The sequence below is a fragment of the Chiloscyllium punctatum genome, chromosome 32, assembly GCF_047496795.1.
Source record: "Chiloscyllium punctatum isolate Juve2018m chromosome 32, sChiPun1.3, whole genome shotgun sequence".
NCBI classification, from domain to species: Eukaryota; Metazoa; Chordata; class Chondrichthyes; order Orectolobiformes; family Hemiscylliidae; genus Chiloscyllium; species Chiloscyllium punctatum.
The window spans coordinates 48,572,625-48,597,431 of record NC_092770.1 but is presented as its reverse complement, the minus strand read 5'-3'; the positions used below and the strand labels follow the sequence as shown (position 1 = coordinate 48,597,431).

The window sequence follows — 24,807 nt, the reverse complement described above, 5'->3', positions numbered from 1 at the left end:
GCCACAAGGATCGGTGCTGGGTCCTCTACTTTTTGTCATTTACATAAATATTTGGATGAGCATAAGAGGTAAAGTTAGTAAGTTTGCAGGTGACACCAAAATTTGATGTGTAGTGGACAGCAAAGAAGGTTACATCAGATTACAACAGGATCTTGACCAGATGGACCAATGGGCTGAGAAATGGCAGATGGAGTTTAATTCAGATAAATGCGAGGTGCTGAAATTTTGGAAAGCAAATCTTAGCAGGACTTATACACTTAATGGTAAGGTCCTAGGGAATGTTGCTGAACAAAGAGGCCTTAGAGTGCAGGTTCATAGCTCCTTGAAAGTGGAGTCGCAGGTAGATAGGATAGTGAAGACGACGTTTGGTATGCTTGCCTTTGAATGCATTGAGTATAGAAGTTGGGAGGTCATGTTGCAGTTATAGATGACATTAGTTAAGCCACTATTGGAATACTGCATGCAGTTCTGGTCTTGCTGCAAAAGGAAGGATGTCGTAAAACTTGAAAGGGTTCAAAAAAAGATTCACAGGGCTGTTGCCAGGGTTGGAGGGTTTGAATAGACTGGGACGATTTTCCCTGGAGTGTTGGAGGCTGAGAGGTGACTTTATAGAGGTTTATAAAATCATGAGGGGCATGGATAGGGTAAATAGACAAGGTCTTTTCCCAGAGATGGGCACAGCCAACACTAGAGGGCACAGGTTTAAGGTGAGAGCAGAAAGATATAAAAGCAACTAAGGTGCAATTTTTTCATACAGAGGGAGGTGCATGTATATAATGAGCTGCCAGAGGAATGGTGGAGGCTGGTACAATTACAACATTTAAAAGGCATCTGAATGAGTATACGAACAGGAAGAGTTTGAGAGAGATATGGGCCAAATGTTGGCAAACGGGACTAGATTTATTTATGATATCTGGTCAGCCTGGATAAGTTGGACTGAAGAGTCTGTTTCTGTGCTGTACAACTATTATTCTGTAACTGGTAATGACTGGGAAGTCATTTGCTTACAGCCTGCAGCATTGACATTTAACATATGGATGGTTGTGGGAATGGCAGGCAGCAGTAGTTTGAGTGGTGTCGATCGAGAAACAGAAGTTACTGGAAGGAAAAATGGTCCCCCATTCTAGCCACTGACTCGTGACCTGAACAAGGTTTTGCCAATGAGAATATAAAAACCATGATCCAACCCACCGATGCAACAATATCAATGAGTAAGCAAAGATGCTGAGACTGCAAATAACTGACAAACTTTATCTGGCTCTAAGTCCAGGACCAGAAAATGGGCTCTTTTTAGTAAAAGATTATAAAATTTTATGATAATCTACACTACGAGCTTGTGCACTTGGTTCAAACGTTCACAAGATTGATTTGTCAGTCGTGTTCATAGAACATGGAACGTTACAGCATAGTACAGACCCTTCGGCTCTCAATTATATGCCGACCTGTGAAATTAACCTGTTGCCATCTAACCTACACCATTCCATTATTACCATATGTAGGTCCAATGCCCATTTGAATGCCCTTAACATTGGCAAGTATACTACTGTTGCAGGCAGGCTGTTCCAAGCCCCTACTACTGAGTAAAGAAACTACCCCTGATATCTGTCCTAAATCTATGTCCCCTTGTGTTAGCCTTCACCATCTGAGAAAAAAGGCTCACTGTCCACCCTATCTAACACTCTGATTACCTTCTATGTCTCAATTAAGTCACCTCTCAACCTTCTTCTCTCCAATGAAAACAGCCTCAGTTCCCTCAGCCTTTTCTCATAAGACCTTCCTTCCATACCAGGCAACATCATAGTAAATCTCCTCTGAGCCCTTTCCAAAGCTTCCACATCCTTCCTAAAATGTGGTAACCAGAACTGTACACGACACTCCAGGTAAAGCCTTACCAGTGTCTTGTACAGCTGAAGCATGACCTCGTGGTTCCGAAACTCAATCCCCCTATGAATAAACGCCAATACACCATAAGCCTTCTTAACAACCCTATCAACCTGGGTGGCAACTTTCAGGGATTTATGCATCTGGACACAGAGAGCTCTCTGTTCATCTGCACTGCCAAGAAGGCTACCATTTAGCCCAGTACTCTGCATTCCTGTTACTTCTTCCGAAGTGAACTACCTTACACTTTGCCACATTAAACTCCATTTGCCATATCTCAGCCCAGCTCTGCATCTTATCTATGTCCATCTGTAACCCACAACATCCTTTGGCATTATCTAAATCTCTATCTACCTTAGTGTCATCCACAAATTTACTAATCTATCCTTCTATGTCCACATTCAGTTCAAGCCCGAGGTATTGGATACAAGTGTAATAAGTGGTGGCACAAGCAGCTAAATTAACTGGTGGAGAATGGGTGCACCCCTAAGAGACTTTCTGGTCAATTATGTTACTACAACATAAGGACCTCAGTACTAAATTTGATTGACTTGGCAATAATGGATCAAAAATTGAGAATTTAAAATCTGAAACTTAAGAAAATTTTGTATAAAGGAAAAGGGGTCTATAACAGCCATCTCAGTACAGACCGATTAAGAACTTGACCACTATACAAGAGACAGTCCTGCTCCAATGGACCGATAATGATTGGTTTATATGCAGAAAAATCTCTCAAACCATAGTCAGGAATGATTTCTGCAGCACCTATGGATTGTGGATGCTTGAGTAGACAAACAAAAGCTAGAGGTGAATTCATCAGGATGAAGTTCTGTTGTGGATAACGAATATGTACTGTTCAACCCATTGTAGAATTTTGGAGCGTGGCCTGACCAATTACCAGCTCGGGGTTTAACGTATAAATATGGAGGCTGAATGTGTTGTAAGTATTATGTTAATGAGCATTGTTTTACAATCCCACTTACACCGCCCCCCCCCCCCCCCCACACACACACACACACATAATCAAGACATTATATTTTAAAAAGGCTAACCAGGGGATATTGTGTTAGGTTTAATATACAACTGTATATAGTAGACATACAAGGTAATATTGTAATCGTCACTTTGGATTGATATGGTACAGAAGTTTCTTTGGTGGTGTGACCAAATCTGAAATGAGGCAGAAGCATCAAGGTGCAGGTTGAATGCAATAGCTAAATGTACAATAGAAGCTATATCTGGGTACAGGAGATATTCACATTACGACATCACAAACAAATGTCAATATGCGAACAATTAATCTTGTCATACATTCAACCAAGTAGGTGCTTCTGTACCTACAGGTGTCATCTAGGATGGGGAGAGGTAGAACTGGTGGAAATTTGCAAAAGAGAAACAGTGAATGTACAGGTGAAGGAAGTCATCAAGGGAAACCTGACAATATCTCAACCAGTTCTCCAATATAATCTCACTTGATTGAATCCGTCAAAAGGTATTTGGGACAAGGCCCGGTGATCTCTTGAATTATACACTCCAACAAGAAGCCAGGGCTTTGGCTGATGATGGTGAGATTAGAGTGTTGCTGGAAAAGCACAGCAGGTCAGGCAGCATCCGAGGAGCAGGAGAATCGATGTTTCGGGCAGGAGCCCATCGTCAGGAATGATGTCAGACAAATAGGTTGCACTTGGTGAGAGAACCTGTGGAATTTGGGATTGCATATATAGATATGCCCATGGATTAGAATAATCTCTAATGTGTTGATCATCATTCAGTTAGTATTAGTTCTATACTTACGTGGTTCACTGCACCAGAAGGACACATGAGCTGACAAGGTGCATGGATTCAGAGAATTCAGGCCCAAAACACATCACGTAAAAGCTTGTATTATTGGGTCAACCCGTACAAAAAGTATAATCAAGTATCTTTACAACTGTAAACTTGATACCTGGCACATTGATGGGCACCAGATTGCATGGTAAAAGACATAATCACTAAGTTGAAGGGGTTGAATCAGTTTTAGTTATTTAGGCATAACATTTTCTGTCAGAAAGATTTTCAGTAACAACAAATGGGGCAGAGCTGAAGAACTGCACATGTCCAGACACAAGATAAAGGATGGGGCACACAGAGTCATACAGATGTACAGCACGGAAATAGACCCTTCAGTCCAGCTCATCCATGTCAACCAGATATCTCAACACACTCTAGTCTGACCTGCCAGCACCTGGCCCATATCCCTCCAAACCCTTCCTATTCATATATCCATCCAGATGCCTTTTAAAATGTTGTAATTGTACTGGCCCTCACCACTTCCTCTGGCAGCTCATTCCATACATGTACTACCCTCTGCATGGAATGGTTGCCCCTTAGGTCTCTTTTATGTCTTTCCCCTCTCACCCTAAACGTATGCTCTCTAGTTCTGGACTCCCCCACCCCAGGGAAGAAACTTTGTCTATTTATCCTATCCATGCCCCTCATAATTTGATAAACCTCTGTAAGGTTACCCCTCAGCCTCCGACGCTGCAGCCCCATCCTATTCAACCTGTCCCAATAGCTCAAATCCTCCAAACCTGGCAACATCCTTGTAAATCATTTCTGAACCCTTTCAAGTTTCACAACATCCTTTCGATATTCCAAAAGTGGCCTAACCAATGTCCTGTACAGCCGCAACATGACTTCCCAACTCCTGTACTCAATACTCTGACCAATAAAGGGAAATCAATAAAGAATAAGATGACCTTGGATTCAATACAAACAATGCCTGTTACATGTAATATTGGAATATCACTTTCAAATAAACCTGTTGAACTGTAACCCGGTGTTGTGATTTTTAACTTTGTCCACAACAGTTCAACACTGGCACCTCCACATCACTGGAATATCTGGTAAACCTAGTGTGATTTGATTAAATTATTCGTCTAATGTAGGAAATATTGCAGCTAACACTTGCAGCAAATGTGAAAAACCAGGTAGGCTAGTTTTAAATGCTGACCACGACACCAGAGACAGCTCCTTTCTCTTCAAAATATTGCCATTAGATCCTTAACATCTACCCAGGCCAGCTGTTGGCCCTTGGTCCTTCATCTCTCATCCAAAAGACAGCAGCATTCCCTCCATTATTTCTGCATTGGAGTGTTTAATTTTTGCACTTGAGGCCTGGAGTGGGACTTGAATTTTGAACTTATAGTGAAGAAAACTATCCTGCAAATTCCTCTCCCCAAAAGATAAAACTTAGACCACATCTATTTGCATTTTAAAAACGTTCTGCATTCAAAAAATAAGAAAGACCATACTAAGGGCCTGGTATTTTTCAATCTTTTATCCACTCTTTACAAGCTAATTCCAATTTTACAAGCTTATACATTTATACTCTGGTGAGCAGAGCAGAATAGTATGCCAGATTTCTTTATCATATTCATTCCCTTCTGCAATCAACCAGAATATACAATTCAATAGGGCAAGCTGCCCTCCATACCTACTATTCAGCATCGAAAGGCTAATTTTCCCTCATTTAATACGTAACACATTGAACAGATTTTCAGTGAACAAAACATCCAACATTCATACATTTAAAATAGTTACTTTAGTAGAAACAAATTTCAAACAAATGTGTTCTATATCTGGATGTTTTCTCACCAAGTCACACTTGATAAAAGAGCAGCAACGTCCAGACATTTATTTCCCCCGAGGCACCACAATAAATAGTTAAGTCCATGAAGGCAAGAGAGCCACTGATTGCATTTAATGGTTGTAACAACTGCTGAACAGTTACAAAGTACTGTTTTTTATTCTGTGGAGTTACCAATCAACTTGTGCTGATACAAATAAAGATTTTCAGTCCCATTTCGATGCATCCAACATCATGGATTGGGATATGGCACTTTGGTGAAGGTGCTTTATTGGGACAATTTATGGTCCTCCATAATCTGTATCTGCAATGAAATTTAATTTTGCACATTTATTCCTTCATTCTGAAACTGAATCTTCCTGCACTTCTGTATAATTTGTTGTTTGGTAGTACAGAACTTGAGTACCTTTGCAAAAAGACATTTGTCATAGCTTTATGTTCTGCACTCATCAGGACAATTTGTAATAATACCAATTGAAGGGAGATAAACAACATTAATACTGCACCAGAGGACAGTGTCAATTGATTGACAAGTGGCTGGGAGAGATGTCAAAACAGAAAATGCAGAAATGAATGACGATTGGCGGTGAGATGGGAGGCCCTGACATCACAGAAAATTTGGTTAAATAAATCAAAATCTAGCCATTCACTCTTGTTGGAAATTAACAATTTCAATCAATGTCAAATAAAAGGAAAATCTAGCTTCAAAAAGGTTCTTAAAACTAAAATTTTCGACAAAAAAAAATGAAGGTTTCCGAAGCATCTATTAGTCAATAAATGTTATTTCTTTTTTAGTTTGGTGGTTAGAGGAGTAAACAAAATAGTTGCTTGATTTGTATAAATTCTAGCTTCTTCAATTTGTTCACAGGATATGGGTGTCACTAGCTAGGCCAACATTTATTGCCCATCCTTAAAAGCCCAGGGGGCAGTTAAGAGTCACCCACATTGCTCATACAATATATTAAGGGCAGAAAATACAAAATCCATGAATGAAAAAGTTTTATGCATATTTTAAAATCATCAGTGAAGCATTAACATGCATCTGTACCACACAAACTAAGGGAAATTTACTTATATGATTCTCAAACAGGAGTCCTTGATTTCAGGTGCATTACTAATACTAATTCCAATCTGCCCTTCCCCAGCTGGCCAGAGATGACAGTTGTGAAGGTGCTGAATGTGAATAGCTACTAATTGATTAGAAGGATAAATGATATCCATGCTGTTCTGTCTTGACTCTTGGAATACTTGCTTTAATCAAAATTTTACTCATTTGCTCTGCACCTAGTTTGAGAAATAGCCTGCAGTAAATGGGTTCAGACGACAATAGGGCTCAAGCAACAAAAAGGGTTTTAAAATATCTTTCTTCTAAAATGTACCATTTGCTTTTCGGATCCTTTTTTGAGTTACATCACCATTTTCTTCTTGTTTCCGCTTTACACAATCTGAACAAGATGTTCCTGCAACAAATGAAGGTACATACATTAAAGAACCATTCCTCAACTTTCCCAGGAAAACATCAACACAAACAAGTTCTAGGTCATTGACGACTCTGTTGGAATTTAAAAGTGCATGTATAAGGCTAAGTTTCTCTTCCCTCTCCCCATATAGTCCAATGCATTACAAATCTTAATGACTGAAGTCAAAGGGAAAGAGACTCAAAGATCAGTGACTGAAGTTAAAGGAAAATGACTAAGCTCATCAGTGACAATTTATTTCCTTCTCTCTTACCTCTCCCAAAATAAATATTTTAATGCCCAATTCAGGTTCTTTGTCGTACAGCAGGAAGTTTTCTTGCATGGTTTTTTTTCCTACAACGTTTATCAGCATCCAGGCTGTGCAAATCTTATTCCAAATAACCATAGACAAGGCAGAAAAACACATTTTTGGAGAGGCAATAGTACCACATCGAGTGCAGTAAGTTTTCCCATCTTGGTCATTTTTCTAAAATGCTTCTGATTGTCTGATCAAATGTTCTCTAAACACTAATGCCATTTCTAGTTGTTAATTTTTTTAATCAACAAAAAAAATGCTTCAGAGCTGCCTTCTGTATTTCAAAACCTGTGTAACCAATAAGAGGACACTGTCAAAAATTACTGCTAAAGAACTACCTCAACCACGTACAACACGTACAACCATAATAAGTATAAAATAGGTTTGCATGAGGGAATCAAACAATAGTAATTATCTCTCCAAATGTGCTACTGCCACTGGCTTCAATTTTACTTATCTAGCTTTTTCAAGACTTTAAACAAAGAAATGTTCTGACTTGGTCTCTCACAATTTTTTCTGTGAATAAAAATAATTAACTAGATTATAGAGAAAATTAGTAATTTCAGACTGTAGCTTGAATTTTGATTCCCCATTCACTTTCAGCAATCTCAACACTTGTGTTCCCAACTTTCAATCCATACTGCATACAACTTAACATCTGTCTTTAAATCAGTATTGCTATAGAGGGGAATCCGGTAAACATTTTCCCTTGTTATACATAGATCAAGACCACCAGGAGGCACTGTCACAGAAGTTAGCCACTCAGCCCATTGGATCTGCTCTGCCATTCAGTGAAATCATGGCTAATCTGATAATCCTCAACTACACTTTCCTGCTTTTTCCATTGCCCTCAAATGCTTTAATGTTTGAAAATCTGTGTCTGTCAGCCTTGAATATACTTAATGACCCAGTCTCAATATTCCTCTGTGGTAGGAGAAAGTAAGGACTGCAGATGCTGGAGATCAGAGCTGAAAATGTGTTGCTGGAAAAGCACAGCAGGTCAGGCAGCATCCAAGGAGCAGGAGAATCGACGTTTTGGGCATGAGCCCTTCTTCAGGAATGAGGAAAGTTCTGAAGAAGGGCTCATGCCTGAAACATCGATTCTCCTGCTCCTTGGATGCTGCCTGACCTGCTGCGCTTTTCCAGCAACACATTTTCAGCTCAATTCCTCTGTGGTAATCAATTCCACAGATTTACAACCTTCAGAAGAAATTCTTCTTCATCTGTCTTAAATGCATGAACCCTCATTGAGATTATGCCCACCACTCTTAGACTCTCCCACAATGGAAAATGTCCTTTCCACACCTAACCTGCCAAGTCCTTTAGGAATATTGTATGGTTCGATTCTCATTCTTCTAGCTCCAGTGTCTACAGACCCAATCTACTCAATCTGCCAGCCTACAACTAGGCATCATGATATCTCCCCAAATCTGCTATTTATCAAGACCTCAATACCTCCTTCTTTCTTCTACGTTCAATCATTCAAATTATCATAAATCAATATTCTTACTATGATTAAAATCTATTGACAGGAGATATTGCAAATAACAATTATAACAAAAGACTTTAAATCTTCTTTGTATACACTAATTAACGAGAATTAGTACAAGTTATATTCTTCCTGGAGTAACATTTTTTCCCTTTATATCTTTACATCAAGTTCCACATTTCTCTGAGAAGACGTGTCCTACCACAATTCTATCTTAATTGCATAGTTGACCTGTACACGTAATGTGATTCAATCACACAGGAATTTAAGATATCTGATTATCTCAGTACATAAACAATGCAGTTAGTTTCAGAATCCAAGGGTTGCAAGGAAATGTGAACTAATACAACTGCATTTTATCTTACCTAGTATTGGACTTGTACTATCTGCAGAAGAACCATCTGGAAAAAAAAGCAGTGTCAATGAACAAATAAACCAGTTATTATTCAGGCATATGAAACAATCTTATTTAATTTTCAAGGAACCACAGGACAGATTATATATTATTAGAATTGTTTTAATTATGGAGATAGTGCATCAGATTATTCATTTAGAACTGATTTACACAAGTTGGAAGACATGATTGTCAGTTTTGCATCTTGAACAATCGGTATTCTTCGTGTCACAAATGTCTATTTGGTCAGCCCTCGTGACATCATAAGACAAGAATAAACTGTACAATTTGTTTTTATGAACTTTCATTAAAAAATTTTGGGAAGGCCAAACAAGTTTCAATTTTGAAGTTGAACTTATTTTTTAAAATATTAATACTTATATTGTTAGATAAATTACATGCTTATCACAAGTAAATAAGCTAATATTCCAACCTTAATAGTTTTTAAGTAAATAGTGGAAACCTACAATTCAAAGAGATAATGCATGGAAATACACAGGTTAATGGAGAGACTAGGTAGCTCAATGCTATAAGATGAGTCCTTCTTCAAATTTGGAAACAACTCTTGTTGAATGCTAAATATATTGATACATTTTCTCCAATTATAATGATAAAGTTTTTTTATTTAAAACAGTGCATTACATTATTTTAGTTCATGTTAAACTAGAAGCAAAACTATAAATTTGTGTCATCCTTTTGATCAGATGCCAAGAGCAAAGCATTTGTCTCATGCATGATGTACACTTTACTGAATCTCAGGTAACAACATAAAATGTAATACGAGAAGGTTGTATAATTCTAGTATTTTTAGCATTATATTAATGCCTACACTCTGAATACCTAACAATCTATTAAGGGGTATGGTCGAAGTGGTTCTATTATCCAATGTTCTAAATTAATGGCCAGAAATATAAGTTCAAATCTCAGTACAGCTGGAGAATTTAAGTTAATTAAATCAAACTGGAGTGAAAGGTAATATTAGTAATGGTGAGCATGAAACTATCAGTTTGTTATAAAAACCCAGGCAATTCACCCTTGTCCTTTAGGGAAGGAAATCAAACCTTACCTGGTTTGACTCAAGTGGCTCCAGACCACAGCATGGTGGCAGACTCTGAAATGGTCAAGCATGCCACTTAGTTGTATTCAAAAAGGAAAAGCAGCTCTCCTATCTTTTCAAGGGAAATCAGCTTTAATTTTACCTGTAATACACTCATCCAGCAAACTAAAGAAGAGTGGCTTTAGCACAATAGCTTTTATGTTGCAAACCGTTCATTTAAAGTGCCAAATTATAGAATATCCAACTATTGTGTTAACCAAATTTAAAACAAGATAACTGCTAGATGAGAGTCACATAGTATGGAAACAGACTCTTTTGCCCAAGAAGTCCTTGCCAAGCATAATCCCAAACTAAACTTAGTCCCACCTGCTTGCATTTGGATCACATCCCTGTAAACATTTCTTATTTACGTTCTTATCTAAATGTTTAGGGTGTAGGTTTGCTCGCTGAGCTGTAGGTTTGATATCCAGACGTTTCATTACCTGGCTAGGTAACATCATCAGTGGCGACCTCCAAGTGAAGCTTGGAGCTACAGCTCAGCGAGCAAACCTACACCCTAAACCTCAACCTGAGCTACAAACCTTCACAAACCTTGCAATTATCTAAAAGTCTTTGTAACTGTACCCGCATCCACCAATTCCTCAGGCAGTTCATCCATCCCACCCCACACAACTCAACAAAATAATGATTGCCATTTATTTGCTGGTTCATTTCTCAGGGCACTGCCTTGAACACAATCAACCTTCCTGGTTTAAGATTTAAACAAAACCTGATCATTTACTGTCAATCATTCACTAGCCAATTTCCCCATGGCCAATCATCTACCAATCAGAGTTTACTTTACACACAATCCCTTCTTCCTCAGAGTGTTAATGTTTTTCTTCCTGTTAATATCAAAAACAGGAGTAGGCTATTTGGCCCTTCAGGCCTGCTGAGCCATTCAGTATGATCATAGCTGATCATCCTACTTGGTACCCTTTACTTGCTTTCTTACCATATTTTCTGATCCAAAAGTAATTCCTTTTTGAAAATGTTCAATGTTTTAGCATCAACTGCTTTATGTGGCAGAGAATTCAACAGGCTCATCATCCCTTGGTGAAGAAATTTCTGCTCATCTCAGTCCTAAACGACTTACACCCTGTTCTTGGTTTGCTTGCTGAGCTGGTGGGTTGCCATGCAGACATTTTGTTATCATGCTAGGTAACATCAACAGTGTGAATTCCATGAGCTTCATGGAACGAGCTGTCCTCAGCAAAGGTCTCACCTTTATCCCACTACACTCCCAGGTCAACAAATTCTATAAGCGTGGCAACATTGAACTTTTCTTTCACCACCTCTGCGTTTACTTTTTCCATCAGGACTCCTACCCACCCTCTGAGGACCCCTTCTCCCACCTCCAGCATACACAATTCATTGGACAACCTGTCCTGGTCTGTTACACACCCTCAACCTCTTCATCTCTAACTTCTGCCGTGACATTGACCGTCTCAACCTGTCCATCCCCTCACCCACTCCCCCGCCCAATTCCCCCCCTCCCCCAAAATGCTATTCCTTACTCCCATTTCGTCCACCTCAGCTATATCTGCTCCCAGGAGGAGCAATTCCACTCCAAGACATCCCAGATTGCAGTCCTTGAAACAGGAGGCAATTTCTCCTCCTATGTGATCAACAATGCCCTCCAGCGCACGTTCTCAACTTCCTGCACCTCTGCCCCTCCAAACGAAACAAGAACCACACCACCCCCCCACCCCCCCCTCCAGTTCTCACCTTGCACCCCACTAATCTCCGGATACAGCATATTAACGCCAATTCACAGAATGTTTCAGGGAACATCTCTGGGACACACACATCAAACAACGCACCATCGTGTGGCTGATCACTTCAACTCCCCCTCCCACTCCACCAAGGATGTGCAAGTGCAGGGCCGCCTCTACAGCCAAATCCAAGCCACTCAACAACTGCAGGGAGAATGCCTCATCTTCCACCTTGGGACTCAGCATCAACATCAACTTCACCAGTTTCCTTATCTCCTCTCCCCCCACCCCATCCCAGAACTAACCCTCCAACTTGGCATTGCTCTCTTGAACTGTCCGAACTGTCCATCTTCCTTCCCACCTATCCACTCCACACTCCCCTCCGATCTATCACTATCACGCCCCATATCTACGTAATGCCTTCCCAGCCACCTCCTTTCCCCAACCCTCCTATTTTACCACTCACCACATCCCCCCACCCCACCCCCCAACATTCCTGGTGAAGGGCTTATGCCTGAAACATTGACTCTCCTGCTCCTCAGATGCTGCCTGACCTGCTGTGCTTTTCCAGTGCCACACGTTTCAACTCTGATCACCAACATCTGCAGTCCTCGTTTTCTCTCATCCCAGGAGTCAGTCAGTTTGGCAAACTCTTGTTACAGTCTCTCCACAGTCAGAACTTCCTTCCTCAAATAAGCACACCAGAACTACACATTACTTCAAAATGTGTGATCTCACCAAAGCCCGATACAACTGTAGCAAGACATCCTGCACCTGTACTCTAATTCTCTCACAATGAAGGCCAACATACCATTTGTCTTCTTGACCACCTGCTTGCTTACTTTCAGTGTTATGGACCAGATCAAACCCTCATAATATAAGATGATAGCATAAACCTTAAATTTTCTGCTTTAAAGGCAAGTGCCAGGTATTGTGTTCCAGATGAAATTCCGTTGGTCAAAATACTAGTCTTTGAAGTAAAGCACACATTTTATTCATACACTATAGTTAAAATACAACAAAAGAAAGAATTGAAATAACTTAACTCTATTGGAAAACTTAACAGAATAATAGGTTGCTTAACAATTAAGTAGTAACTATTCCGATATAGTAACATCCCATAAACGTACTCTTGGGAAAGGCAAACTCAATAAAATAGATTGTCTGACATGTAAGCTGAAAATGTGTTGCTGGAAAAGCGCAGGTCAGGCAGCATCCAAGGAGCAGGAGAATCGACGTTTCGGGCATGAGCCCTTCTTCAGGCTTATGCCCGAAACGTCGATTCTCCTGCTCCTTGGATGCTGCCTGACCTGCTGCGCTTTTCCAGCAACACATTTTCAGCTCTGATCTCCAGCATTTGCAGTCCTCACTTTCTCCTGTCTGACATGTAATTATAGTCAGATTTGTACAGCACATACACAGACCAGCGATATCAGTGATAATCAACATGATTCTGTGAAGGGGAGATCGTGCCTTACCAACTTAAAAGAGTTCTTTGAGGAAGTGACCAAGTTGACAGATGAAGGAAGGGCTGTTGATGTCATATACATGGACTTTAGTAAGGCGTTTGATAAGGTTCCCCTTGGTAGACTAATGGAGAAAGTGAAGTCAGATGGTGTGCAGGTGTTCTAGCTAGGTGGATAGAGAACTGATTGAGCAACAGGAGACAAAGAGTAGTAGTTGAAGGGAATTTCTCGAAATGGAGAAAGGTGACCAGTGGTGTTCCACAGGGGTCAGTATTGGAGCCACTGTTGTTTGTGATATATATAAATGATCTGGAAGAGGGCACTGTTGGTATGATCAGCAAGTTTGCAGATAACATGAAGATTGGTGGTGTAGCAGAAAGCACAAGGGACTGTCAAAGAATACAGGAGGATATAGATAGACTGGAGAGTTAGGCAGAAAGGTGGCAGATGGATTTCGATCCAGACAAATGTGAGGTGATGCATTTAGGCAAGACTAATTCTAGAGCAAATTATACAACGAATGGAAGAGTCTTTGAAAAAGTTGATGGGCAGAGAGATCTGGAAGTGCAGGTCTATTGTACCGTTAAGGTTGCTGCACAGGTGGATTGAGTGGTCAAGAAGGCATATAGTATGCTTGCCTTCATTGGACGGGGTAATGAGTATAAGAGCTGGCAAGTCATATTAAAATTATGCAAGACATTGGTTCGGCAGCATTCAGAATACGGTGTACAGTTCTGGTCGTCACATTACCAAAAGGATGTGGACGCTTTGGAGAGGGTGCACAGAAGGTTTACGAGGATGTTGCCTGGTATGGAAGGTGCTAGCTATGAAGAGAGGTTGAGTAGGTTAGGATTGTTTTCATTAGAAAAAAAGGAGATTGAGGGGGGGACCTGATTCAGGTTTACAGAATCATGAAGGGTATAGACAGGGTGGATAGAGACAAGCTTTTTCCCAGGGTGAAGGATTTAATAATGAGGGGTCACAGTTTCAAGGTGAGAGGTGGAAAGTTTAAGGGGGATACACACAGCAAGTACTCCACACAGAGGGTAGTGGACGTCTGGATCGCGTTGCCAGCAGAGTTGGTAGAGGCAGGCACGGTAGATTCATTTAACATACATCTGGACAGATGCATGAGTAGGTGGGGAGCAGAGGGATACAGATGCTTAGGAATTCGGCGACAGTAGAAATGGATCGGCTCAGGCTTGAAGGGCCAAAAGGCCTGTTCCTGGGTTGTAAATTTTCTTTGTTCTTTGTTAGACCCTTCGGTGCAACTCGTCCATGCCGACCAGATATCCTAAATTAATCTAGTCCAATGTGCCAGCATTTGGCTTATATCCCTCTAAACCATTCCTATTCATATTTCCTTCCAGATGCTTTTTAAATGTTGTAATTATACCAGAATCCACCACTTCCTCTGTCAGCTCATTCCATACATACATCACCCACTGCATGAAAACGTTACCCTTTAAGGTCCCTTTTACATCTTGCCTCTCTCACCCTAAACCTATGCCCTCTAGTTTTGGACTCCCCAATACTGGGGAAAAGACCTTGTCTATTTAACCAATGCATGCCCCTCATGATTTTATAAACCCTAGTAGCAGGAAGAGAATCCCCAGAGACGTAAAACAGCTTCCACATACAGCTTCTAGACCCCAACAATAACTGTTATTGAAAAACAAACTAAAAATCCTGGTTCTAGGAGTTTAACCACACCCATACACCTACTCATGCTGTTTTTATTGTTATGACTTTAGAGAAAAACCCCAAGGCCTCACAAGCTTAGTAAAAGTTTACAGGTTTAGAAGCAGAAAGCTCAGTGCTTCTGTCTTAACCTTTCTTCACAAAAACAATTCAAGACCAAATACACATCTTTAAGTCATAATATCATCACATCAGTGGCAGTTATACAAGAACGCCCGAGTTTCATTGCACTTGCCCTTTCCTAACCTATCCCCATTAGACTATAAACTACCTTTGTTTTTGCTACCTCCCATTTATTCACATTATACTTCATCTGCTATGCATTTGCCAATTCAATCAACTTGTTTAAATCATCCTGAGGCATTTCTGTATTTTCCTCACAGTTCAGTCTCCAACCAGAGTCATAGAGATGTACAGCATGGAAACAGACCCTTTGGTCCAACCTGTCCATGCCGACCTGATACCCATCATAGAATCCCTACAGTGTGGAAGTAGGCCATTTGGCCCATACTGAGAGTCCATACTGACCCTCTGAAGAGCAGCTCACCTACACCCCCACCCCCCTACCCTATGCCTGTAACCCTACATATCCCATGGCTAATCCGCCTAGCCTGCACATCCCTGGGCACCACAGGCAATATAGCATAGCCAATCCACCTTCCCCATCCCATCTAAATAAATTTATTAATTATATGACCATAGATATAGGTGTAGAATTAGGCTATTCAGCCCACTGAGTCAGCTCTACCATTTGATTATGACCAATGCATTTCTCAACACCATTCTCCTGGCTTCTCTCCACAAGCCTTGATCCCCTTACTAATATATTATGAACAGCTGAGGTTCTAGCACTGATTCCTACAGTACCCCATTCACGACATGCCACTGAGTAAAAGATTTGGTTTCCTGTGTGCCAACTAGTTCTCTATCCATGCTAGTACACAAACTCATCTCCTCCCCCTCCCCCCCAATTCCAATATCTTGCGACCTTATCAAAAGCCTTCTGAAAGTCGCAGTGAATCACATTCACTGACTACAACTTATCACTCTATTAGTTACATCCTTAAAACTTGTAGACCTGTAAAACAGGATTTCCTTTTCATGAGTCCATGCTGATTGTCCAATTCTGTCACTGCTCAATGCTCTGTGGGCGGCACGGTGGCTCAGTGGTTAGCACTGCTGCCTCACAGCGCTACACTGCTCAGTGCTCTGTGGGCAGCACGGTGACTCAGTGGTTAGCACTGCTGCCTCACAGCGCCAGGGGCCTGGGTTCAATTCCTGCCTCCTGACTGCGTGGTGTTTGCACATTCTCCTCATGTCTGTGTGGGTTTCCTCCGGGTGCTCCGGTTTCCTCCCACAGTCCAAAGATGTGCAGGTTAGGTGAATTGGCCATGCTAAATTGTCCGTAGTGTTAGGTGCATTAAACAGATGTAAATACAGGGGAATAGGTCTGGGTGGGTTGCTCTTCGTAGGGTCGGTGTGGACTTGTTGGGCCAAAAGGCCTGTGCCACGCTGTAGAGAATCTAATCTAATATGTGGTATTAAATCTTTTCTAATGGACTCTATCATTTTCTTCATTATCCATGTTAGGCTAACTGGTCTATCATTCATTGTTTTCCCTCATCTTCTTGTTTAAATAGAATGGTTGTGTTTGTGCTTGAACCATACAAATTGTTCCAGAATCTGTAGAATCTTGAAAGTCGATTACCAATCCATCCACTATCTAGGGCTACTTCCTTGGATGTAGTTCATCAGGCCCTGCAAATTTATCAGCCTTTAATCCCATCAATTTTGCCAACACCTCCCTGTTAATACTGATTTCTTGCAATCCTCCCTCTCACCAGACACTACGTTCCCCAATAATACTGCAACATTGTTGGTGTCCTTTTCTATGAAGACATAACCAAATTTATGTTTAATTACCATTTCTGCACTTTGTTACCCATTACAACCTCCCTGTTTCTGACTGTAAAGGACATACTTTCGGCTTCACTAATCGTTTTCTTTTCACATACCTATAGGAGCTTTTACATTCAGTTTGTATGTTCCCAGCAAGCTTACTCACATATTCTATTTACCCTCTCTTAAATTAACTCCTTTGTTGAAATCTAAACTGCTCCCAGTCCTCAAGTTTGCAGCTCTTTTGGCAAATTTGCATGCCACTCTCTTGAATCTAAGACAATCCCTAATTTCCCGTTAGCCATGGTGGGGACACCTTTTCCATTTTATTGTTGTGTCAGATGGAATGAACAATTGCTGCAATTTCTCCATGTGGTCTTTAAACATTTGCCATTTCTTATTCACTATCATCCCTTTAAGTAACATTCCCTAGTTTATCCTAGCTGGTTAGCACCTAAAGACATCATAGTTTTCTTTATTTAAATTGAGGACTAAGATTAAGGATCGACTGCATCACTTTCTATTTTAATGGAGAATTCTATCGTATTATGGTCAATCTTCCCCAAGTGGCAATTCCACAGCTTGACTGCTAATTATTCCTTTCTCATTACATGATACCTAGTCTAGGACAGCCTGCTCCAGAAAGCCCATCTCATACACACTCCAGTAATTCCTCCTCTTTGTTATTACTAGTGGTTTGGTTTGGCCAATCTATGTGCAAGTTGAAGTCACCCATAATTACAGCCCGACCATTATTGTTTGCTTCTCTAAATTACTTTTTAAATGCCTTCACCAACTATACCACTATAGTTTGAGAGTTTATGTAAAACTCCCTACTATCGTTTTCAGCCCTTTGGTATTCCTAAGCTTTACCCATACAGATTCCACTTTATCAGAGCCAATATAATTTCTTTAGTAATGTTACCCTACCTCCACTTCCACTTTGGACAAGCACAGAGAGAGACTGAGAGACAGAACCCAAACGTAGGAAGAGAAGTGTTGTTGAATTTGTTCTTTCAATGCATCATTCTGGCATCTGTCAATTCCCAAGACATGAATCAAATAGCAGATGTTCCACTGCATTATATTTATCTATTTTATTATATTTTCATTCACCAAAATTCATTTCTGCAGACTTGAAGTTGTGACTATCTTCAGCCTCAAGAAAGATTTACAGTACAGAACAATTTTCACGATAAAAAGTATTTCTCCATTTATTAAAAACTTAACACCAGTAACAGATGACTTACCTGGGCTCTTCCTCCTGCAAATCTGTGTCACCAAGTCATGGAAATACTGAGGCATACATTCAAATCGGTCTCCGTAGGATACTATTTTAATCCCATGCAGCAGCATCTCTGCCTGCAACTTAAAGAAATTATCATGGCTATCCTTTCGCACGAGCATAAAGTGTTCCAGGTCCACTTTGTCTTGAACAGAATACAAAAATAGTGCCTGGAAGATCTGATCACGCAGAGTTTCTCCACAGCCCAAAAATACAAATGACTTGGTACGGTACAGGTCCTGAAATTCTTCCTATCAGAGAAAAGAATCCCAAACATATTGTTACAGGTTCTCCCTCAAGAGAATGTTTTCACATGTATTAAAAGAACAAACATCCTTGATAATGTAAAGCACTGAAAATAAATATATGGTCAAATTGTTCAGGACTACCATAATACTGTATACACCATTTTACTCTGCATAAACAAGTTCATTTTTTGTGGACAGTTTAAATGCTGACTTTTAACTACATTTAAACTATTGCAGGTCATTTTCATCATTATTCTTGTGCCATTTTGCTTCCTTGATTCTGTACCAAAATTATCATTGAATGGTTTTCAACCAGAGGTGAGATAAGTTAGCATGGCTTCTCCTTGAAAAATTTGTTTTGAAAAATTTTCGAAAGGCAAACCAACTTAATGATGCAGGATATCCCAAAATTAAAGGTAAGGAAGTCCTGTTTGAAGACTATTCTAAAGTTAGTGAGGAAATAAGGTTTGAGTGTACCTTTAAAACTAACCTATTCTAATAAAGACTTAGAAAATTCAGATTTGGACTTGTTCTTCCCGCTATATGCTATTTGAACTTCAGCAATGGCTGTAAACTAGTCGTCTTCTTTCTTAGGCATCGCTAATGAGATGTTATGTCAGGAATAAAAACAGAAGCTGCTGGAAAAATTCAGCAGGTTTGGCAGCATCCGTGAAGACAAATCAGAGTTAATGTTTCAGGTCCAGTGACCCTTCTTCAGATTCTTCCTCACCTTCCTCATTCTGACTTGAAAGGGTTTGCTGGAGTGCTCCAGACCCAGGCAAATTGCCCATCAGAATCTTTAATTTCCCAGGTGATCCCAAAAGACTCATTGGTTTTGAGAAGTTCATTGTCCTAAGGTTAACTCTAGTCAACACTGCACAACTAAGATAATCATCAGAATATCATAAATCTTATTCATCCTCAAACAAATATGATATGAAGCACAAGGAATTCACCTTCTTTCGGGCTGGTATTAGAAGATACTAATTCACACAGCTCAAAGAAATTTGACAAATTACAGCAAGTTGCAAAAACAACCTTCTGCAGTGTTATATATTTTCAAATATATTATATAGAGACCATTCTTTAGGACCAAGATAACGGTGCATTGATGTCAGGGCAGCATAATTAAAGAATACTGCTGTGATTGCATAACCAATCTATCAGGTCAAAGCTCTGAATCTGTCAAAGACTGCAGTCATGAATAGTGAGAAACAAAAACAAGCTATTAGTAACCCTCTTCTTGTGCAGTGGTACTACCTCTATACTTAGAGCACAAGACCACTTGCTCCAGTGGTTTGTAATAACATCTCTGAACAAGAAAAATAGGTCATTTTTTAAAACTTTAATGGAGAAGGCAGTTTCACAAATGTCCCCATCCTCATACATGGTGGGCCCAGCACATTTGTAAAAAACATAGAGCTGAAACATTTAAAAACTATCACCATCCAGAAGTGTCAAGCAGATGGTCCATTTGAGTAGCCACCAAGTCAGATTTCAGTTTTCAGCTTTCAGCTAATTCAACAAACTCCAAGTGGTATCAACTACATCAGACTCCACATGATATTAAGCGGGTACTGACAATGTCTTGACTGAAGCCACGCTTCAGAACTAGCCACACCCTTAGCCAAGGTGTGCTAGTGCAGCTTCTGCATTCATGCGACAATGTAGAAAACTACACAGCTATGAGAGCTAGCCATACAAAAACAGAACAAATTCAATTTGGCCAATTTCCACCCCATGGATAAAAAGAAAATGCTGGGAGGTGTTGTCAACAGTATTGACAGATAACACATATTCAGCAGTATCGTGTTCCCAGTGCTCAGCTGCAGACTGCCAAACAGCACTGATACAGACATGGATCAAAGAGCTAAATTACAAAAGATCAAATGAGATACTATCTTGGAAATCAAGACAGCATTTAAAGTCAAGTACAAGGAACCCTAACAACACTGCAGTAAATGACAAATCGGGAAATTTTCCACTTGTTGAAGTCACATCAAGCATAAAGTATTGTTGGTTTCAGGAGGCCAATCATTTCAGACCTTGGGCATCACTACATGAATTCCTCAGGTAAGCAGTTTCCATGACCACAATAACTGAGGTTTGCTGACTATCATATGTCAGCACAATTCCTCAGATACTGAAGTCATCCACTTTTACAAGATATGGACAACATTAAGCTTGGGCTGATAAAGGGGCAAGTGATACTCATAACCACACCAATACCAAGCAAAGTCTGTACACCATCTACAATGTTCAAGTAATGAATAGTCTCCACAAGCCTGAAAGAGTAGCTCTAACACTCAAGAAGCTTAATACAATCTAGGCAAAAGCAGCCTACTTGATTGGCATCCTGTTCACCAGAGTAAACATTCACACACTCCACCAGAAGTACAATGCTAGAATGTACCATCTACAACATATGCTGCAGCATCTCAAAAAGGCTTGTCTGACAGCACCTTCCAAACTCACAATCTTCACCTCCTTGAAGAATAAGGTCCACATGTGCATGTAAATAACACGATAAACACACCACCATGACAGGCAACTATGTCATTGCTCCTGCAGTCGCTGCATCAAAATACTAGAAATCTGTCCCCGACGACACTGTGCAAATATACTACATAAAATGCAGTAGTTCAATGCAGCAATTAGTGCTCACACCAATGCGCAAATTTTTTAAAAAGCTAAATCTGTATTAGGAACTAAAGAAAAGCAGTTTAAACTGTTGCGATATAGCAGCAAACTACAGAATGCTGGTGCATTTGTCCACAAAATATTAAAATTCTAATTAAAAAACATAATTTAATCTGTAAAAAACAGTACAAGATTTGAAATCATACATTGGGGCATCTTGCAAGCAAATTATTGCTATTTGGGTAAATTACTGCTGGGACTCTGCTAATTCAAATATGGCAAAAAAACTTTAAAAAATAAACTTACTGCTTTTATACAGGCATTGAGGTCGGAAATAGAAAAAAAAATTAGTTATGAGGAAAAGACAGGAAAGTGAAGTTGAAGAATATCAAAACAGCCATGATCTCATTAAACAGTGGAGCAGTCTCTGTGGGTCAAATGGCCTACTTCTGCTCCAACATCTTATATAAACTATCAACTGGGAATGTGTTAAAAAATTTATGTGCAACATGGAGCACTAACGAAGAATTTCATCGTGGATGAGAAACATAGCACATAAACACTTTCTATGTGTATTTCTCATGCCTCAATGAGGCTGAGACTGTCATTCTATCACCAAGTATTATTTTCCTCGTTAACAGGGAAAACCTAGTTATTGCTTGCTTTTGTTTGACACAATTGTTAACATTTGTACAGTTGGTTCTGATGTAATGCGATAGTTGTGTTCCCCTACAATCTAAGAAAATGGTGGAATAGCCAAGGCATTTAAACTGATGGGGCCGGAATCACCAATACAGGTAAGGAAAGTTTGCATTCAATAAATAAGGTCTAAATAGTTCAACTGTGTTAAAGACAATTCAGGTTGACGAAACATGCGTTATAGCAGAACCGACTATAACTGTTATTTCATTGTTCACTTGTATTCTTTTGAAACCATTTTCAGCAATGTGTTCAATTTAAGAGATAAATCAATGCCTACCATCAAATCTTGATCATGCATTACATCCTTGTATCCTGATGGATCCAATACCAGACCACAGGGATCTGTGAATAGTCCATGTATATGAAGGACACTATATTTTTGCAGTCCTCTGGCCCACTGAACCACCTACAAAAGCACAAAAGTCTGCAAATTACATCAATGAGAACGATAATGCAGGATCACTGACTACTTTCTCTTCATTGTTCACAACTTCTAACTTTGTCAGTTATTCAGAATATCTACTACAAATCAAATCACACCAGATACTGTAATACTGCAGATAATGTGCATGCAGCTAGCATCCACTGGATGTCTACAGAATGAAAACATGAACTCAATATTGATTTAACCCCAGCAGTGCCATTTTGGAATTCAACCCCTCAGCCATCATTCTGTCAAAGGTTACCCAACAAGCAGCAGAAAAGGACCCCACACCAATGCTGGATCATCAACTATTTAAGTTACTTGCTGGTTGATTTCCTCTGACTGATACTAATAGGTAACAGTGCAAGCATTTGATAATTTACATAGTTCTTCTAAATTTAATATGGAATATGGTGTGGCAAGTGCCAAAGAATCTTTTCCTAACTGATTTTGAGACTTTCACAAACCAACTGTTCCTACTTCACTCAAAATACAACATCACTCGAGTAACTAGGAAAGGTTACAAAGAACACAAGACAAATAAAGATATGAAGAGGGAGCAAGAGAAGGCCAACTCCACCAAGAGGGAGATTCAGGGAGAAATATCCACCTAGAACGTCAGTAATAATGTAAACATCAATAAGGACATCTTCATTTAAATCTGCAGACTATATCCAAAACTGTAACCTTGGAAGATGCTGTGTGAGAGTTCAAGTGAGTGGGGATATATTCAGATTGGAATAAGAGATATTTTCAACATCCTGCAGCTTGCTACTGAATGATGGAGGTTATGGAAATGCTCTAATCAAAGACAGCCAACATCATTTTATTTCCTCTCACCAGAAACCAGTAGATAGTAAGCATGTAGCTTTGTTAGGAACACGAGCTTTACCATAGTTCAGGGTACTGCGAATTTCATAAATAGTACTCTGCAAGTACCACATGTCAACTCTGCATTATACCAGAATCAACATCAGACAGAATTTCCCTAAACATTCTGATGTGCAACCAAAGACAGCAATTTATAGAATTCCACATGACATATCTTGGTGGCATCATGCAAAGTCATGAATTCACTGTGTATTATGCATTGAACCACCATGGAAACCATTGAGTAGCTAATGGCAACATGGACAAAACCACAACAAATGTGGCTCATAACTCCAACATAAAACTAATATATGTATGCAACATGCATACAATAAAAGCCAAATTACTTACAGAATGAATTACAGCAGACCACTGATGTGTTGAAACAACATTTTTCACACTCTGAATTGCAAGGAAGAGCCCCTGCAGTACTCAGGGTAAACCTAAACATATATGCTGTTCTGCAACATGCTGCATAACTTTGCCATCATGAGGCCAACAAATACACAGTAATCAGTTAAGGATTTTGAGCAAGAAATTAGAAAGGGAGCAGGAAATCAATACAAACCCCTCTGACCAGTCTGTTTATGAAGAGATCACTAGAATGAAATAACAGACATCAGAATCCTAATTCGCAATTCTCCAAAAATCCCACACGTTTTTTTCATCTAACTTTATAAATGAAACCATGTTGTACTGCACTGAAACATAACTAATGACCTTTAAGTATTCCTTGCATACTCATCTTCAGTACCCTTGTCTATCCTAGAGATTCTACACTGCAACTTCCATGGCTGCTTCATGGCTGGTTGCAGCTGCAGATGGTTTTGGAGGCTGACAATGAACGGTCAGCAACAGGCACCAAAAAAAGGAATAGGTGGATCAAGACTCCCTTCCTGAGAAAAAGACAGAAGGTTTCTGCTCCATGAGGTCACCACCATACTCTCTGGGCAGCACCTCAATAATCAGTAATTTACTGCAAAAGTTGATCAATTGGACTAAAGGGCTGAAGAGTGGCAGATGAAATTTAATTTGGATAATTGCATGGTATGGCATTTTGGTAAACTGAACAAGGCTGGACTTATACAGTAATAGGGCTCTCGGTTGTGTTGTCAAACGGAGAGACCTAGGCTTCGGGTACATACTTCTTTGGAATTTGCATCATGAGCAAACAGAGTGGTAAAGAAAGTGTGTAGCATGCTTGCCTTCATTGCTCAGACTACGGAGTATAGGAGTGGGGACGTCATGTTAAGGTTGTACATGGTGAGACAACTTTTGGAATACTATTTATAGTTCTGATCATCCTGCTATAGGAAGGATAATGTTAAATTGGACAGGGTTCAGAAAAGATGCACCAGGATGTTGCTGGGACTTGAGTTTTAAAGGGAGGCTGGATAGGCTAGGACATTTGTCACTGAAGCATAGGAGGTTGAGAGGTAATCTTATAGAGGTTTAGAAAAACCATGAGGGGCAAAGATAGACCTGGGTGTTCTTGTCCATGAATCACAAGAAGTTGGTTTGCAGGTACCGCAAGTAATTAATGTGGCAAATGGAACATTGTCATTCATTGTGAGAGGGATGGAGTTTAAAACCCGG

The 24,807-nt window shown here is 39.9% G+C and overlaps 1 protein-coding gene across 6 annotated transcripts in view; it reads right to left on the bottom strand.

Annotated features, from left to right (window-relative positions):
• Nucleotides 1-5,185: 5,185 nt before the first annotated feature.
• The window catches only part of LOC140458147 (protein FAM118A-like), a 58,041-nt gene continuing 38,419 nt past the window's right edge, over nucleotides 5,186-24,807 (bottom strand). For all 6 annotated transcript variants that reach the window (XM_072552302.1, XM_072552304.1, XM_072552299.1 and 3 more), the window contains 5 exons: nucleotides 22,195-22,323; nucleotides 18,293-18,578; nucleotides 9,137-9,172; nucleotides 6,889-6,969; nucleotides 5,186-5,813 (listed from right to left, as the gene is read on the bottom strand). In XM_072552302.1, coding sequence (XP_072408403.1) covers nucleotides 5,791-5,813; nucleotides 6,889-6,969; nucleotides 9,137-9,172; nucleotides 18,293-18,578; nucleotides 22,195-22,323 — 555 coding nt within the window. In that variant the 3' untranslated portion in view covers nucleotides 5,186-5,790. The remainder of the gene's footprint in view (nucleotides 5,814-6,888; nucleotides 6,970-9,136; nucleotides 9,173-18,292; nucleotides 18,579-22,194; nucleotides 22,324-24,807) is intronic.